The sequence below is a fragment of the Mesoplodon bidens genome (assembly GCF_964165515.1).
Source record: "Mesoplodon bidens genome assembly, chromosome: 2".
NCBI classification, from domain to species: domain Eukaryota; kingdom Metazoa; phylum Chordata; class Mammalia; order Artiodactyla; family Ziphiidae; genus Mesoplodon; species Mesoplodon bidens.
This window is the reverse complement of record NC_138177.1, coordinates 46,632,889-46,650,803: the sequence shown is the minus strand read 5'-3', so window position 1 is coordinate 46,650,803 and position 17,915 is coordinate 46,632,889. Positions and strand designations below refer to the sequence as shown.

Genomic DNA, 17,915 nt, shown 5'->3' with positions numbered 1-17,915 from the left:
TACCTAAGCAGCAAATACTGGAAAAAGTACCTGTCAGAGAAATAATTTAACTCCCTAAAAAGCCAAGTGATTTTACATAATCTTCAATACTTTGAAATTAATTCATTTATAGAAGAATCAAAACTAGTTCTAGGGCAGATTGTCCAAATCAAACTAGACTATCTAAGAAGCAAAATAGAACGCTTTATGAGATACTTAACCACTTATCAGCATCATGACAGATGAAATGCCCACATTTAATGGGAGGTTATATTAAAACTAGACTTCTGATCTCCCTTTCAACTCTATATTTCTTTTGCCTGTTTTCTACCTCCTTCAGCTCCCATTCCCTTTCTCAGACTCTCACCTTTAAACCCTTTAAGATCCAACTTAAATGACTTCACCCTATGCGATCACCCCAGCCAGACACGATCCTTGCCCTCTAAATTGCATAGCCATTTTCTTCATTTATTCATCAGTTTCTTTCATTTTACACAAATAGTTATTGCTCCTCCTCTAGGTTACCCATTAATCTAGGTCCGTAGGCTACAGAGAGGAATAAGATACAGTTCTTGCCTTCAGTTCATACTTTACTAAAGAAGATAGACAAGTGGACAAATTTCAAAGCAATGTGAGAAGTACTATAATAAAGGAAGAATGAAGTACTATAAAACCAGTCTGATGACATTATAACACATAACTCCTTTTTACTAGGGCTACTTTATGTTTTTCACCTCCAGAGGTTGCAAACCTTTTGAGGACAAATACTTTTTTTGTTTTTGCATCTTAGAAAAAGACATCTTCTACATGTCTTGCAACAAGGTTTGCAATATCATGTGCTCTCACATATCTTTTAGATAAGTGAATGGAGAAGGTCTCTGAGGAGGGGCCGGGATGGCAGAGTAGGAAGACCCTGAGCTCACCTCCTCTCATGGGCCACAAAATTACAACTATTTACAGAGTAACTGTTGATGAGAAAGACCAGAAGACCAGCAGAGAAGATCTTCTGCAACTAAAGAAGGAACAGCAACAAGACAGGTAGGAAGGGCGGAGACATGGTATAGTCAAGACCCATATGCCCAGGTAGGTGACTCATGAGCGGGAGGATGATTACAACTGCAGAGGCTTTTCTCAAGGAGTAAAGGGCCTGAGCCCCACATCAAGCTCCCCAGGCCCGGGTGTCCTACACCAAGAATATGAGCCCCCAGAATGTTTGGCTTTGAAGGCCACGGGGGCTTACTTTCTGGAGACCCAGAGGGCTGCAGGAAATAGAGACTCCACCCTTAAAGGGCGCACACAAAATCTCACACACGCCAGGACCCAGGGCAGAAGCAGTGATTTGAAAGGAGTCTGGGTCAGACCCACCTGCTGATCTTGGAGAGCCTCCCCAAGAGGCAGGAGGCACCTGGAGCTCACTTTGGGGACATAAATAATTGCAGCAGAAAATTTTGTGGAGCTGCTTCTACCACGTGAACACTGGTGCTGGCAAGTGCCATTTTGGAATCCTCCTTCAAGTTTATTAGCACCAGGACCTGGCCCTGCCCACAGGCCTGTCAGCACCAGTACTGGACACCTCAGCCCAAAGAACCAGCTGGGGGAAGATGCTGCCCCACCCACCAGCTGGCCTGCTGTCTTCAGACACGTTGAGCCCACAGTCACCCTGGGACATGGCCCTGCCCACCAGTGCTAGGCCCTGGACCAGCCTCATCCACCAGTGGACATGCATCAGCCCCATGATCACCTGGGCTGCAGCCTGGGCCCCGTCCACCAGCAGACCATCTTACCAACCCTGGGACCCCCAGGGCCTGCAGCCCGAGATCCTGGGACACAGCTCCGCCCAGCAGCGGGCCAGCACTAGCCCCAAGACTTGGCTTCCTCCACAAGCATGCAGACATCAGGCCCAGGACCACTGCAGCCCCTTAGCCCAGCCCATGTCAGGACCCAGCCCACCCACCAGCAGGCCAACACCAGCTCTGTGACACCTTGGGCCCCTCATCCAGCAGCCCCAGGATCTAGGTTACCCACCAGCAGGCTGACACCAGCTCAGAGAAACCTTGGACCCCTCAGCCAACCGCTGCAGGATCTAGCCCAACTCACCAGCAAGTCAGCACCAGCTTTGGGACACCCCAGAACCCACAACCAGCCGTGTCAAGAACCAGCCCACCCACCAGGAGGCTGACACTAGATCTGGGAACCTCAGACCCACGACCACCAATCCCAGAACCTAGCTCCACCCACCAGTGGGCCAGCACTAGCCCTGTGACGCCTGGGACTCGGCAGCAAGCACTTTATGACCTGGCCCTGCTAAGCAGCACCTGGCAACCAACCAGACCGGGGGCCAGCCACACTACCAGACCTCCCACAGTCCTCAGCCTGCCACAACAGAAGGACCCACACAGCCCACATAGGGGGCACCCCTAGAGCATATAGCTCTGGTGACCAGAGGGGAGTGTGCTGCTGAGATGCATAGGAATTGGCCTATGAAAGGCCAATTCTCCAAAGTCAGGAAATGTAACCAATCTACCAAATACACAGAAATAAAAACAGCAAATTAGGCAAGATGAGGTAACACAGGAATATGTTCCAAACAAAGTAGCAAAATAAAACCCCAGAAGAACTAAGTGAAGTGGAGATAGGCAATATATCTGATAAAACGTTCAAGTTCATGATTGTAAAGATGTTCAAAGAACTCAGGAGGAGATTGTATGAACAGAATGAGAAGTTAGAAGTTTTTAACAAAGAGTTAGAAAATATAAAGAAGAACCAAACAGAGATGAAGGATACAATAACTAAAATGAAAAGTGCACTAGAAGGAATCAACAGAAGATTAAATGATATGGAGGATGAGTCAGCAAGCTGGAAAACAGAGTGGAAATCACTAATGACGAACAGAAAAAAGAATAAAAAGAGATGAAGACAGTTTAAAGAGACCTCTGGGACAACATCAGGCATACTAACATTCCCATTATAGGGGTCCCAGAAGGAGAAGGGAGAGAACAAGAGCAAAGATCATATGTGAAGACATAATAGCTAAAAAATTCCCTTAGTTGAGAAAGGAAACAGACATCCAGGTCCAGGAAGCAGAAAGTCTCAAACAGGATCAACACAAAGAGGACCACACTAAGACACATTGTAATTAAAATGACAAAAATTAAAGATAAAAGAATATTAAAAGCATCAAGGGAGGGACTTCCCTGGCAGTCCAGTGCTTAAGACTCCGTGCTTCCACTGCAGGGGGCATGGGTTCAATCCCTGGCCGGGGATCTGATCCCTCATGCCGTGCGACGGGAGATCAGCTCGGTGCTTTGTGACCACCTAGAGGGGTGGGATAGGGAGGGTGTGAGGGAGGGAGATGCAAGAGGGAAGAGATACGGGAACATATGTATATGTATAACTGATTCACTTTGTTATAAAGCAGAAACTAACACACCATTGTAAAGCAGTTATACTCCAATAAAAATGTCAAAAAAAAACCCCCAAAAACTAGAAGGAAGGGAGGGAGGGAAGGAGAAAGGAAGGAATCAGTGTTTAAAAAAAAAAAGCATCGAGGGAAAATCTACAAGTTACATACTACAAGGGAACTCCCATAAGCTATCAGCTGCCTTTTCAGCAGAAACTCTGCAGGCCAGAACAGAGTGGCATGATATATTCAAAACAATGAAAGGGAAAAACCTATAACCAAGAATACTCTACCTGGCAAGGCTTTATTCAGATTTGATAGATCAAGTTTTGCAGACAAGCAAAAGCTGAAAGAGTTCAGCACCACCAAACCAGCTTTACAGGAAATGCTAAAGGGACTTCTCTAAATGAAAAAGAAAAGGCCACAGCTAGAAACGTGAAAGTTACAAAAGGAAAAAGCTCATTGGTAAAGGCAAATACACAGTAAAGGCAGTAAATCAACCCTGTATGAAAGGAGGTTAAAAGACAAAAGTAGTAAACATCTATATCCTCAATATTTAAGGGGTATACAAAACAAAAAAATACATGTCAAAAATAGTAAACATTGGGGGAGTGGAGTAAAAATACAGAGTTGTTAAAATGCAGTTGAACTTAAGAAATCAGCAACTTAAAACAGTCACATGTAGAGTCATATGTACATAAACCTCATGGTATCCACAAACCAGAAATCTATAATATACAAACAAAAAAGAGAAAGGAATCCAAACATAACACTAAAGATAGTCATCAAGTCACAAAGGAAGACAAGTACTGTATGATTTCACTTATATGTAGCATCTTTTAAAAAATGAACAAACATAAGAGAGAAACAATTATAGATACAGAGAACAAACAAGTGGTAGCCTGAGGGGAGGGGGTTGGGGGAGGAAAAAAATAAGTTAGGGAGACTAAGGGGTGAAAACTTCCAATTGCAGAATAAATGAGTCACAGGTATGAGTTGTACAGTGTGGGGAATGTAGTCAGTAACTATGTAGTATCTTTTTGTGGTATATCATAACTAGACGTCGTGGTGATCAGTTTGAAATGTACAGACATCACTGTGATGTGTAACGTAGCAGGAACTAACATAGTGTCGTAGGTCAATTATACTTCAAAAACAAACTCATAGAAAAAGAGACCGTATTTGTGGTTGCAAGAGCTGGGTGTGCGAGGAGGAGGAAGTGGATGAAGGCAGTCAAACAATAAAAACTTCCAGTTATAAGGTAAATAAGTACTGGAGATGTAATGTACAACATGATAAATACAATGAACACTGTTGTATGTTATACATGTTAGGTTTTTTTTGTTTTTTGTTTTGTTTTAACATCTTTATTGGAGTATAATTGCTTTGCAATGATGTGTTCGTTTCTGCCGTATAACAAAGTGAATCAGCTATATGCATACATATATCCCCATATCTTCTCCCTCTTGCGTCTCCCTCCCACCCTCCCTATCCCACCCCTCTAGGTGGGCACAAAGCACCAAGCTGACCTCCCTGTGCCATGCGGCTGCTTCCCACTAGCCATCTATTTTACATTTGGTAGTGTATATATGTCCATGCCACTCCCTCCTGTTGCGGAGCACAGGCTCCGGACGCACAGGCTCAGCAGCCATGGCTCACGGGCCCAGCCGCTCCGCAGCATGTGGGATCCTCCCGGACCGGGGCACAAACCCGTGTCCCCTGCCTCGGCAGGCAGACTTTCAACCACTGCGCCACCAGGGAAGCCCTAGGTCATCCATCTTTGGAAGTACATTTAATAACTCAAATCCTCTTTCAAAACATCTAAGTCTAAATGATGGAATAGAATGAAGGTGTGATATGTTTTACGTGACAATGTTCTCTTGGTGATCTAGTGAATAGTTTTCTTTGGCTTCTTTTATAATTAATATTTGTAAATAATTGAGACAGACATTGAAGAAGGATCAAAGAGATGGTATTTCTATGTGTCTCTGCAGATGCACTTTATCCAAATATGGTGTTATCTGAAAAATAAAAAATAAGTATTTGTCACATATCTTATAATACATTTCATAGTTCCAAAATACTGCTGAAGGCAGAGAGGATAAATACTGTTTCACAGATACAGAAAGTAAGGTTTAGAGACACTAAATGACTCAAAGCATGAGACTACTCAATGGCAGAAGCAAAGCTTGAACCCAAGTGCAATGGGTTGAAGGTTTGTGCTCCTCCACATTCTTATGCTGAAACCCTAGACCCACTGTGATGGTATTTGGAGGTGGGGCCTTTGAGAGGTAATTAAGTCATGAGAGTGGAGTCCTCAGAATGGTATTAGTGCCATTATAGGAAGAGGCCAAAGTAGCTGTTTCTGTCATGTGAGGACACAGCAAGAAAACAGCCCTCTGAAAACCAGGAAGAGGGCACTCCAAGAACCCAATCATGTTGGCACCCTGATCTCAGACTTTCAGCTTCCAGACTGTGAGAAATAAATGTTGTTTAAGCCACGCAGTCTATGGTAATATGTTATAGCAGCCCAAACTAACTAAGACACCAAGTCTTCTGTTTTTAAGGCAAGTTTAAGTAAGACTATCCCTCTTTTGGCCTCCATATCTACAACTGGAAGATTGAAGAGAGAGCTTCAATATGCCTGTGAGTCTGTTTCTGTTTTGTAGATAGATTCATTTCTGTCATATTTTAGATTCCACGTATAAGTGATATCATATGGTATTTGTCTTTCTCTTTCTGACTTACTTCACTTGATATGATGATCTCTAGTCCATTCATGTTGCTGCAAATGGAATTATTTCATTCTTTTTTATGGCTGAAATTGTGCAGATTCTCTTAGAATTAGGAACACTAAAGGCATTCCTCCTTGTAAAAGAGTTATTTTTTGAGTAAAATAAAAACATGGCTGTTACAGACTAACTTTAAAACATCAGTTTTCCAGGCTATGCTTCATTGCCCTCTCTACCCCATGTACAAAGAGTATGGAGTGGACTTCCCTGGTGGCGCAGTGGTTAAGCATCCGCCTGCCAGTGCAGGGGACACGGGTTTGAGCCCTGGTCCGGGAAGATCCCACATGCCGCGGAGCAACTAAGCCCGTGCACCACAACTACTGAGCCTGCACTCTAGAGCCCGTGAGCCACAACTACTGAAGCCTGCGTGCCTAGGGCCTGTGCTCTGCAACCAGAGAAGCCACCGCAATGAGAAGCCTGTGCACCACAACGGAGAGTAGCCCGCACTCGCTGCAACTAGAGAAAAGCCCGCGCGCAGCAATGAAGACTCAATGCAGCCAGAAATTTAAAAAAAAAAAAAAAAGTATGGAGCAAGTGTAAAGTCACAGCCCCCTCATCAAAGAAGTTAAATTTCCAGTATGGCAATTCTTTTGTTTCTTATCTAACTTAATCATTTGTTGGTTGTATTTAACATAATTATACTCTTATTTTTTTTCCAAATAAATGGAAAAAAATACCATCAATTGCTTGTTTTGACTTAGAAACAAGTATTCACAGCTAAGGTATTTACCCGTTCCTCTTCCGCCCCCTGCAAGGTAATACCACCACCACACACACCCCTACCCCAAACTCCCTCCACATTTTATTGTTTCTCAGGACTTTTTGTTTGATATTTGTCATCAAAATCATTTCCATTTTATCTCAATTTTCCACATGAAACCTTTGCAGAGGCAACAGAAATTGATGATAGAGGCCGCCTCTGGAGTTTTCTCAAAATACGGTTTTCAGGCCATCAGCATCAGAGTCACCTTAGCCTGCTGAGAATGCAGATTCCAGGGCCCAAACTAGAGCCTATTTAATGAGCCAGCCTGGAGATGGACTCTGGGATCCTGTAAGCACAAGAATATGAGAATCTCTGGTCTGTAGTAGATCTCACATCAACTAGCGTAGTTTACTGATGCTTTTAACTTCAGACAGATTGTCTTTCAACTAACCCAGAGCAATATATATGAACTTCTTTCAACCCCAGAAATAACTCCTAAGTTTACTTATGGATTCCTCTTGTCGATTGGATAGGAATCCTACCACAACATCTTACTTTTTAGCGGAAAGTGCCTTTTCTCCTTGTGAACAAGGAGACTCAGTTTGACCCAGGAGCTCCTGCCACTGTCAGGAACAGGTTCTTTGATCTGGGCATGAGTAAGGGACTTGTAGGCACCACTGAAATGCCTCTTTTGAACTCTCAATAAGCTGACTTGATTGCTTCTTTCCACCAAGCAGTTGGATTCACGCCTTTCATTTATCTCCTCCAGGAGATGTTTGTCTGCTTTAAGTTTTTTAATTATTTCACTGGTTCTGTTTACAGATGCCATTATGCTGACAAACTAATCCAGTGATTCTTGCTGTCCTGCTAACAAATGAAAAAAATACTATCAATTGCCTGCTTGACCTTGAAGCCAATACTCACAATCAGGTATTTACCAGTACCCCCAGTTACTTTATCAGGTGATTACCTCAGCCAGGTATTTCTCCTCCTGCAAATTCCACCACCACTGTGCCCCCTCCCCCAACCTCTCTCCATTTCTTATTGCTTTCTAAGGTCTTGATATTTCCTCAGGGGGAAAAAAAGGCCAATAAAAGAGGATACAGTAAGAGAATATATTTTGGTTTTTAAAGTGATACTATGCATTGATTCTTGCTTTTAGGGACTTTTGTTGCTTTTTCTGATTATAAAAATAGTATGTATTTATTGTAAGAAATGAAGAAAATACAGAACAGTATAAGGTAGAAAAATTAAAATCACTTGTAATCCAGAGACAACCAAATTAACATTTTTGGATGTTTCTTTCCCAATAAATATCCAAAGGTATTTTATTATAAAAAGTATAGGAAATCTGCTGGCAGTCCAGTGGTTAGGACTCCGTGCTTCCACTGCCAGGGCGCAGGTTCAGTCCCTAGTCAGGGTACTAAGATCCCACAAGCCACGTGGCACAGCCAAAAAAAAAGTACAGAAGACATCAAACTGGCTATAGTTAAAACAAATTTTAAAATGTATAAGTCTTATTAACTATTTAGGAAGATTTTGCTTGTGAGGCCTGTAAATTTATCTTTTTAGGCATTTAAAGTGCTTAAAAATCAGATATGCTAAATTTGCAAGGGAGATTTACAATATTTAAAGGACTTGTAAATATACTACCAGAGGTGTTTAGTCTTTTCAACTTGGGTTAACCCATACCCCGAAAATGTTGGTTTATACCCTTCCCATACTAATAAACCCGTCCATCCTTATCATTATCCTAACAACTCTCATCCTAGGTACAGTAATCGTAACCACCAGCTCCCATTGACTATTCGCCTGAATTGGATTTGAGATAAGGATGAAAAAATAAGGATTATCATTCTTTATATGAAAATAGCTCAATTCATAAATAGAATACAAGACTCATGTTGAAATCAAAGGCTTTATTTATTTATTTGTTTGTTTGTTTGTTTATTTTTGGCTGCATTGGGTCTTCATTGCTGTGCACAGGTTTTCTCTAGTTGCAGTGAGCGGGGGCTACTCTTCATTGCAGTGCACAGGCTTCTCATTTCAGTGGCTTCTCTTGTTGTGGAGCACCAGCTCTAGGTGTGTGGCCTCAGGAGTTGTGGCACTCAGACTCAGTAGTTGTGGCTCACGGGCTCTAGAGCACAGGCTCAGTAGTTGTGGTGCATGGGCTTAGTTGCACTGTGGCATGTGGAATCTTCCCAGACCAGGGCTTGAACCAGTGTCTCCTGCATTGGCAGGCAGATTCTTAACCACTGCACCACCAAGGGAAGCCCCTCTTATGTACTTATGAGCTAATTTATATTTTGTTAAATGCCTATTATATAGATTTACTGCAAATAAAATGTAGATGTCTTAGTCACAAATTCACTGAGAAGATCACAAAATTCAAACCCTTATTACAAGTTGCCTGAAAACTGGAGCCAACTAAAATTAGACCCAGCAAGAGTCTAATGGTAAGAGCATGTGATTTGAAGTCAAAAAGATTTGATTGCGGGGACTTCCCTGCTGGCACAGTGGTTAAGAATCTGCCTGCCAATGCAGGGGACACGGGTTCGAGCCCTGGTCCGGGAAGATCCCACATGCCATGGAGCAACTAAGCCCGTGCGCCACAACTACTGAGCTTGTGCTCTAGAGCCCGTGAGCCACAACTACCAAGGCCGCGTGCTACAACTGCTGAAGCCCGCGCCTAGAGCCCGTGCTCTGTAGCAAGAGGAGCCACTGCAATGAGGAGCCCGCGCATCGCAAGGAACAGCAGCCCCCGCTCGCTGCAACTAGAGAAAGCCTCCGTGCAGCAATGAAGACCCAACACAGCAAAAAAAATAAGTTAATTAAAAAAAAAAAAAGATTTGATTCCCGTTCACGCTATGCTAACTGTATGACCTTGGTTAAATTACCTTCTCTGGGCCTCAGTTTCCTTATATATTTAATGGGAATATCCAGATTACAGAGGGTCATAAGGATTAAATGAGCTAATACATTATCAAGAACTTAGTACAACCAAATCTCAATAAATGGTAACTTTAATATATTAATTAGGCACTGTAAAAAATTTTTTTTTGTTCAGTTGGATAAATATATAGTATTTTTGTCCCCCCAGTTATTAACCTGTTTACTTGCTATGTGATCAGGATCAGCTACATAATTTGTGTGCCCAGAGCAAAATGAAAAGGCAGGAACCCTTGTTGAAAAACTACTGAGAATTTCAAGATGGTGAGAGCAGAGCATTAGAGGAAGTGGGGCCCTTTGGTGGGGGAAGAGGTTTGGCACTTGTGTGAGTGTAGAGGCCACATGCCTATGAAACTGACTGTATGTATGACATAGGAACAAGTCGATTTCTATGGTTAATTCACCCAGTTTTACAACCTCTTAAATGGAGATAAATAATGTGCCTAACCTATGGCTGTTTAAAGGGCTTTGAAAATATTAAGCACATATATAGAGTAGATCCTCATTACTCACGGATTCCATATTTGCAAATTTTCCTACTCACTAAAATTTATTTGTTATCCAATAATCAATACTGTGGAGCTTTCACAGTCATCCCCAAACATGCACAGAGCAGCAAAAAATCTGAGTCTCCTTGACGTGCACATCCCCAGCTGGGGTGCAACAAGGCAGCTCTCTGCCTTCTTATTTCAGCTCTCATACCATGTGTGTCCTTTTCCTGGTCCTTTTATAGTGTCCCATTTTTTTTTTTTTCATTTTGGTTCTTTTCATTGATTTCACTGTTTAGAATGCCCCCCCAAGCATAGTGCTAAAGTGCTATCTTGTGTTTCTAAGCAGCAAGAAGGCTGTGATGTGCCTTATGTGTGTTAGATCAGCCTTGTTCAATAATGAGTTATAGTGCTGCCGGCTGTGAGTTCAACATTAATGAATCAACAACATATATTAAATATGTTTCTTTAAACTAAAAGAAACATACATACACACATAAAAGAAAATTATATATTGATTGGTTGACAAAAATGCTGTGCCAAAGGTCACAAGAGCCTAACCCTGTATTCTCCCTAAGAGCAATGGCTCAATATCTGTTAATTCAGTGTTCAGGGCCACTTCATACAACATAACTACCACAATAACAAGAATCAAATGTATATATACAGAAAATATATTACTGTTTCTATAGGTCTATTATTATAAATTACCTTTTATCATACAGCAACCCAACGCCTATTTGAAGTCCACTGGTGTGGATGAGCCTACTGAGATGTTACCCTGGCGATGGAATATTCTGATCTGTGCCATTCCAACTTTGTTCCATTCATAGAATCCTGGTTAAGAGTTTGGAGTCAGGGAGACCATTTAGTTATCAGCCATGTGTCCTTGAATAAAGTACTCAATCTCTCTTAATATCAGTTTCTTCATCTGCAAAATGGGATAAAGATACCTATTTCATTAAGTTGTGTGTTTGTGTGTATACGGTGGAGGAGGGAGGAGTCGGAATTGCTACAGAGAAAACCCACAGACCCCAAATGGCATCACTTATACTAAAGCCCATGATGCCAAGCCTAGATTTAATACCTAATGTAATTGCAGTTTCCATCTTTACCAGAAATGCAGTCTTAATCAACCAGTCTGGAATTTCCTGGTCAGCACCAATAAGGTAATCTGCCATGTAGGCCCTCTTCATCCCTCAGAGGAAGAAGAGGCAATCTGCATGATGAAAACCTTGACTTTCTCTTCCCCCACCCCCACCCCGGACCCCAAAATAAGATATCCTGGCCTAAAAACAACCCTTTTTTTCTTTTGCCAATAGCTCCCTTTCCGCACCCTTCTTCCTATAAAATCCTTCCATTTTGTACAAGCCTGGAGTGCCCTTCTACTTGCTAGGTGGGATGCTACCCAGGTCATGAATTGCCTAATAAAGCCAATTCAATGTTCAGATCTACTTGGCTGAATTTTGTTTTTTAACAGAATTAAATGAGATATGCATATAAAGCTCTTTGCATTGTGCCTGGCATCAATTTATTATATGCACTGATATTTCTTGAGCACCTATTCTGTGCCTGGTACTGTTCTGGGTACTGAGGGCAAATAGGTACCTGCCCCCAAGGAGCTTATAGTCTGAGAGTTTGTGGTAGGTACTTAGTAAATTGTAGCTGTTTTTACTGATTTTATTAAAACTTCATGTTTTACTTGGGTAATTATTTTATTCGAATGTTTTTTCTCAGAAGTAGATGTCTCCAACTTAAAAAAATCTTCAGAAATACATTTCACAAATACAAAAGTCATCATTTCTTTATCTCTTTACAGAAATTAGTGATAGAAGAAAGAAACTGGTATTGAAGAAAGCAGTTCACAATGCCAGAGAAATTAATTCCCTAAAGAACTATATCAAGGGTCAGCAAAAGAAACTAAATCCCCCAACTCTAATGAGACTGGAGTACAAAAACCATTCAGACCAAAGCAGGGCACTTGCTAAAGATAAGAAGGTATTTTTTTCATTTTTTTAAAACAAAGCTCCCAGATATGCAAAAAACTTATCAAGAGGCTTCATCAGTTGGGCACAACCCTGGCACCTGAGGGCCAGGGGCTATATTCAAGTCCTCCCTTATCAGAGTGCAACCTGGAGGAAGATTTCTACATCTTTGAGCTTCAGCTTCCTTAACTGCTAAATGGGGCTGATATCAGTATTGTGAGGATTAAACAAGATAATAGATGAAAGGTCTTGTAAACTATAAAGTACAATACAAGCATTATGAGTTCTTCTAAAATGTGTAATAGATTAGACTTTTAATTCAGGAAGTTGTGTGTGCTGTGCCCAAGAGTAACACTCATTATTTTACAACATGATAATATGTGACAGACTTCCCTGGTGGCGCAGTGGTTAAGAATCCGCCTGCCGATGCAGGGGACACAGGTTCAATTCCTGGTCCAGGAAGATCCCACATGCCACGAAGCAACTAAGCCCATTCACCACAACGACTGAGCCTGCGCTCTACTGCCCGCGAGCCACAACTACGGAGCCCGCATGCCTAGAGCCCGTGCTCTGCAACAAGAGAAGCCACCGCAATGAGAAGCCCATGCACCGCAACGAAGAGTAGCCCCCACTCACCACAACTGGAGAAAGCCCGCGCATAGCAAGGAAGACCCAGGCAGCTGAAAATAAACAAATAAAATAAATAAATTTAAAAAAATAATTTGTGACATAAGAAACCCAATTTGAATAATTCTTAAGCCAACAAAGTTTCCTTGTTCAAAGATTACTCTCCCAGAAGAGATTTCAGGCTGCATTCTAAGGTACCCCACCCCTTTTTTCTTGGACTTGTTCTCATTTGCTACGCTCTGCAAACTGTCAAACTAAATAAACCTGGGAGGAAACAATCAAGAGAAAAAGTGTTTATTTGAGATTAAAAAATTGCAATTGGGGACTCAGGTAGCAACACAAAGAGTACCCTGCTGGGGAGTAAAAGTCAGGGGCTTTTTTTTTTTCTTTTTTTTGCGGTACGCGGGCCTCTCACTGTTGTGGTCTCTCCCGTTACGGAACACAGGCTCCGGACGCACAGGCTCGGCGGCCATGGCTCACAGGCCCAGCCGCTCCGCGGCATGTGGGATCCTCCCGGACCGGGGCACGAACAAGTGTCCCCTGCATCAGCAGGCAGACTATCAACCACTGCGCCACCAGGGAAGCCGAGGCCAAGCCATTTTAAGGTCTGCATAAATTTTGCCAGTTGAGTCTTAACAATGCCATTTGTTCTTTCCCTCAGTCCAGAGGACTGAGGGTGCTAAGTACAATGAAAACATTGTAGAATAGGGCAAACCTCACAGACTTGTTTCATAACATGGCCAGTAAAATGTACTCCCTGGTCACTATGCAGTTCTGAGGGCACACCCCATGTGGGTATAACATTTTCCAACAATATTTTTGCAACGGCTGAGGCAGTAGCCTGCCGGTAAGGCAATGCTTCAGTCCAATGAGGAAACATGCAAATCACAACAAGAACAAATGTATAGCCTTTTATACCTTAAAAGGCCCTTTAGGGAAATCAAAATATCCAGGGGCAGTTTGGATAGTTCCTCTGGGTTTCCCCCCCCCCTCTGGGTTTTTTTAAAGGATGTACAGTACAACTACATTGCCTTGGAGGCCTTAAATATATTTTCCCAACAGTATTGTCTCATTTCTCATGACCCAGTGGGTCATCTGATGAGTCATTTCCATCAGGGGTCTTTACATGGACTCTGGAAAGACAGGTCTTCTTTTGGGGCCATACTATAAATTAGCTAATGGGCTAAAAATACAGCCATTATCATCCCAATAAAGCCTTTATGCCATGCCTTAGATTGGGCTTCTTTGATCATTTCCATTAGATGCTCTTTCAGAATGTAGTCAAAACTTAATATAACCATTTCAGGTTGGGTGGCTCATAAGACAGCTATTCTTGCAGCCAGATCAGCCAAATTATTTCCTTTGGTTTCATCTGAATTTAATTGTGAATGCCCAAGCACCTTAACGATGACTTAGGACAGATGGAAGTTGGATTGATTCCCACAACTCATTCACCCAATCTGCATTCTTAATCTGGTTTCCTGCCTGAGGTCAAGAATCCTCTTTGTTTCAAAAGTGCCAAGGTCCGAAACTACCACAAAGTGACTGTCTCTATAGATATTCACAGTTTTACCTTCTGCTAGGGTGCAAGCTCAGTTAAAGTGTGGAGTTCTGCATGCCAGCTGAAGTAGCAGTAGTCAGTGGAGCTTCCTCAATTACTTCAAAGGAGGAGGCGATTGCATACCCGGCACAATATTTTCCTTTGTCATTTTCCAAATAAGAACCATCGGTAAACTTCAATTTCAGCATTAGCAATACGGGTTTCTTGTAAGTCAGCTCCGAGGATTAATAACTGATCAGTCAGGGTCAAGCAGCCGTGAGGAGTTTCATCGGTAGGTCAAGGGAGAAGGCTTGCAGGGTCAAGGTTGTTGCAGTAGGAAAGGGTTATGTGACAAGTTAGTCACAATATTTCATATGAGGTGAGACAGCTTAGAGAAAGGCAGAGTGTGATAAGAATTGAGCAAGGCTTCTGTTGCATGGGGAACACAGATGATAAGTGGACAGCCCATAACTATTCCCTCAGTTGATTTTGTAAGATCTGCTGCTGCGGCTGAAATAGCTCTCAGGCATGGGAGAACACCTCTGGCTACAGGGTCTAATTGTTGACTGCGATAGCCAAGGGGTCGGTGTTGACAGCTGTGCCTTTGAGTAAGCACATCTAAGGCATTCCCCTCCCTTTTGTACACAAAGAGGGAAAAAGGAAGCTGGTAATTAGGATGACCTAAAGCAGGTGGTCTGAGAAGTCTGCTTTTCAGGTTTTGGAGAGTCATAAAGATATTTTCTTCCCAATCTAAGGGATCTGGTCTTTCAGCTTTGAGCAGTGTATAAAGAGAGTGGGCAATTAAGGAAAAATCAGGTATGCAGTTCCCATAATATCCAGCCAGACTCCAAAACCCTTGAAGTTGTCTTTTGGTCTGTGGCTACTGGAAATGTAAGACACTGGATCCTATTAGGGTCTAAAAGGAGTCCTTTATATGAGATCAGTACCCTAGGTATTTGACCTGCATTTGAACAACTTCTAATTTCTCCTTAGAGACCTAATGAACTTTAGCTGCTAATGGCTTGAGGAGACTGATGCTATTTTGCTCACTTGCTTCCTTAGAAGAGGAACAGAGAAGTTCATCAACATACTGTAAGAGGGTAGATAGACCCTTGTGGAAAAGAATGACATCTACTAAATCCATTTTTAGGATCTGTGGAAAGTAGGAAGGGCTTTCCATATAGCCAGGTGTATAGTTGTCCTTCCCACATGAAAGCAAATAAAAATTGACTGTCAGGATCCATGGGGATGCTGAAAAAGGCACTACAGAGGTCTATTATGGTGAAAAATTTACCCTCTGTAGGTATTGTTATTAAAAGCATATGAGGGGCTTCCCTGGTGGTGCAGTGGTTGAGAGTCTGCCTGCCGATGCAGGGGATGCGGGTTCGTGCCTGGGTCTGGGAAGACCCCACATGCTGCGGAGCGGCTGGGCCCGTGAGCCATGGCCGCTGAGCCTGCGCGTCCGGAGCCTGTCCTCCACAACGGGAGAGGCCACAGCGGTGAGAGGCCCGCATACCACAAAAAAAAAAAAAAAAGCCTATGAGAGTTAGGGATGGTCAGATGATGAGGGATAACGATGTTCTAAATAGCCCTCAAATCTTGGACAAATCTCTCTCTTCTTCCTTGGGGTTTCTTAATAGGGAGAATGGGTGTAATACAGGGACTGGTGCAAGGACCTATGGGGCCTTGTGTCGTATATTCCTCTGTGATTGGTTTAATTCCTGCTAAGGTCTCAGGATTTAAAGAATGTTGATTAATGCTTGGAAGAGTTGACCAGGGTCGATTTGAATATGAATTGGGGGAGCTGAATGAATCCACCCAATGTCAGCTGTGGATTTTTCCCAGAATGTCTCAGGGATTTCTTTGGGGAGTTTCAAGTTTATGTTATCTTCCAAGCTTGTCCTAAGGGCAAAAACTGCTAGTAGGGTTGAGGAGCTTGGAGTGCCAGGAGTTGCTGAGGGAACTGAATCCATCTCAAGCATAATTTCCCCCTTTTGAGAAAAAGATGACAGCATGATATTTCTCTAAAAAGTCTCATTCCAGGAAGTTGACAGGAGAAGAACCAACCAATAGGAAGAAATGGTGGTCCTGGAGGGAGCCCAGCTGGAAAGGGAAGGGAGGGGATGTATAAACTCTAGGGGGTTTACTAGATATTCTCACCATTTGAATTATCTCAGTGCTCTGAGGAAGGGATTGTTTGCGATTGGTGGGACTGAGCACAGAAAGTGTGGCTCCAGTTAAGACAAGGAGCTCATTTCCTATCACAAGGGAAGTTTCACCCAGATGATTAAGGGGAAGGACTGGAAAACCCCTTGTTTGTCCTCAGAGCAAGCTCAGTCCATAAGAGGAGCTGAAGGCTTAACACGAGAGGATTGTTTGAAGTGTTTTAGTTTGAGGCAATTCTTTTTCCAATGGCCACGTTTCTTCCACAAATGGCAGATATTTTTAGAGTCTGAAGGCTTTGATTTAGTTTGTTGAAGCCTCTGGGAGGAGTTTGATAGCTGTTGAAGCAGTAAGTTTATGATTTTAGTGGCCTCTCATTTATTTGAATTTTGAATAGTCCGGCCCAGTTGGTTTACCAAATTAACCAAATCAGGAGTGGCCATGGTTTCCCAATTAAGTTGGGCTCACTTTACTAGAATTGTGAGATCTTCATCTGGGCCACTTCTAAACATGGCGTTAAAGACCACCTTAGTGGACTCTGCACCGGAAGAGAGTCTGTTAATACAAGTTCATGTGCCCAGCGCACAGTAAGGCCAAGCAAACTGAAATGTCGGAGTTTGGAGCAGAGAAAAGTTTATTGCAAGGCCATACAAGGAGACGAGGTGGCTCGTGCCCTGAAAAGCCTCGAGCGATTGAGGCAAAGCATTTTTAAAGACCAGGAGAGGGTTGGGTCGCAGGGCACGTGATCAGCTCGTGCACAGTTCTCTGATTGGCTGATGGTGAGGCAGCAGCGTGGGGTCACAGGGGTTAACGTTGTCAGTCCTTAGGTTCCAGGAGGCCTGGGGCTGTGTGCTCATGGTCATCAGGTAGTTTTTCCATTTGGTGTGGGAAGGGGGGTTCACAGCTGCAAAACAACTCAGGAAATGTGCATCAAACACTATTATCTAGAATCTTATGTATTGGATGGAGCACACTTTGGTCCAGGAAGGTCAACCTAATTACACTTCAAGGTTTTTCTCTCAAGGGACCTCTTATTTATAATAACCAGCCTTCCTCCCGCCGGCTTGGATTGTCCTGTTCCAACTGTCACACCACAGCCGCCACTTTGTGGTGCCGAAACGCCGAGGGTGAACCTGTGTGCAATGCTTGTGGACTCTACATGAAACTCCATGGGGTGCCTTGACCGCTTGCTATGAAAAAAGAGGGAATTCAAACGAGGAAACGAAAACCTAAGAACATAAATAAGTCAAAAGCTTGCGCTGGTAATAGCAATAATTCTGTTCCCATGA

At 42.9% G+C, this 17,915-nt stretch overlaps 1 protein-coding gene across 1 annotated transcript; it reads right to left on the bottom strand.

Annotated features, from left to right (window-relative positions):
- Positions 1 to 5,918: 5,918 nt before the first annotated feature.
- Positions 5,919 to 7,703, bottom strand: SPATA45 (spermatogenesis associated 45; the record flags this gene model as incomplete). Its single annotated transcript, XM_081257509.1, has 2 exons — positions 5,919 to 5,992; positions 7,430 to 7,703. 2 exons carry the CDS (start codon positions 7,701 to 7,703, stop codon positions 5,919 to 5,921), a joined length of 348 nt encoding a protein of 115 aa, XP_081113635.1.
- Positions 7,704 to 17,915: the final 10,212 nt, after the last annotated feature.